The 1,076-nt window shown below is 48.8% G+C and overlaps 1 protein-coding gene across 1 annotated transcript in view; it reads left to right on the top strand.

Moving 5' to 3' along the window:
* Positions 1-715, top strand: part of LOC115145063 (2-oxoglutarate receptor 1-like) — a 1,086-nt gene extending 371 nt beyond the window's left edge. Inside the window, exon 1 of the mRNA XM_029686299.2 lies at positions 1-715. This exon is cut by the window's left edge and continues 371 nt beyond it. Coding sequence (XP_029542159.2) covers positions 1-690 — 690 coding nt within the window. The 3' untranslated portion in view covers positions 691-715.
* Positions 716-1,076: the final 361 nt, after the last annotated feature.

Genomic DNA, 1,076 nt, shown 5'->3' with positions numbered 1-1,076 from the left:
TTGGCTGTGTTTCGATATGTCGTGACTGCGCATCCTCTGAGGGCGGCGCAGGTGCAGCAGAAGAGGTGGGGTATCTTGGCGTGCGCTTTGGTCTGGGCCATAGCCGTGGCAGAGATCGTTCCCATGCTCACCATGATCACCATGGAGACTAAAAACAACAAGACCCAGTGTTTGGACTTTGCTAGCGGCGACCCGGCTGTCCTGTGGTGGTACGGCTGGCTGCTGACCGTGCTGGGCTACCTGCTGCCCCTGGTGGTGGTGGTGGTGTGTTACGCCGGTGTGGTCCGTGAACTAGCCAAGGGGCCCCACACCCACAACCCTTGCCGGGTACGGGCACGCCGCCTCACAGTACTGATCCTGGTGGTGTTCGTGGTGTGCTTCCTGCCATACCACATCCTGAGGATCCTTAGAGTAGACACCAGGATGAAGCCTGAGTCGTCATGTATGCTGGTGCACTGGGTCCACACCGCTTATATCGTGTCCAGGCCCGTAGCGGGGCTCAACACCTTCTTTAACCTGGCTCTGTACACCCTGGCCGGGGACAAGTTCCAGCAGGCCTTCCTCAGTGTGTTCCCCTGGGGCCCCTGGTGGACCAAGTTCAGGACTCACCTCAAACTCAGCCTGGCTGTCGTCAGTAAGCCCAGTAACACAGCTTCAGCCGAAAGGTCAGCAGCCACAGATATGGCATGAAATATAATACAGTGTTCTGTTTCATTCTGTGTGGACATTACTATCATGGCAATATTATTTTCCTTCAATATTGTATATACTGCACTGTGATCCTGTAAATAGAAAACCTTTTATCAGATTTTATTATACGCCAATATGAGGTTTACAGCATTGATGTGGTTTCTATAAAAAATATTAGATACTTGTAAAGAGTGACTTTATATGTACTGTATAGTCTAATTGATATTGCCATATCACTTTATTATAAATAAACGTTCAACATATTTGATGCATGACTTGAGAGAAACAAGAACATGATATTTGTCCCAGGACCAGAAACATGTCAATATGATTCAGACACCAAATGTTTTCACTTCTATACCCAGTGTTGGCACTCTTTCAGGTAT

The sequence above is a fragment of the Oncorhynchus nerka genome, linkage group LG2, assembly GCF_034236695.1.
Source record: "Oncorhynchus nerka isolate Pitt River linkage group LG2, Oner_Uvic_2.0, whole genome shotgun sequence".
NCBI classification, from domain to species: Eukaryota; Metazoa; Chordata; class Actinopteri; order Salmoniformes; family Salmonidae; genus Oncorhynchus; species Oncorhynchus nerka.
The sequence above is the reverse complement of the archived record's forward strand: the minus strand, read 5'-3'. Positions and strand labels throughout refer to the sequence as shown.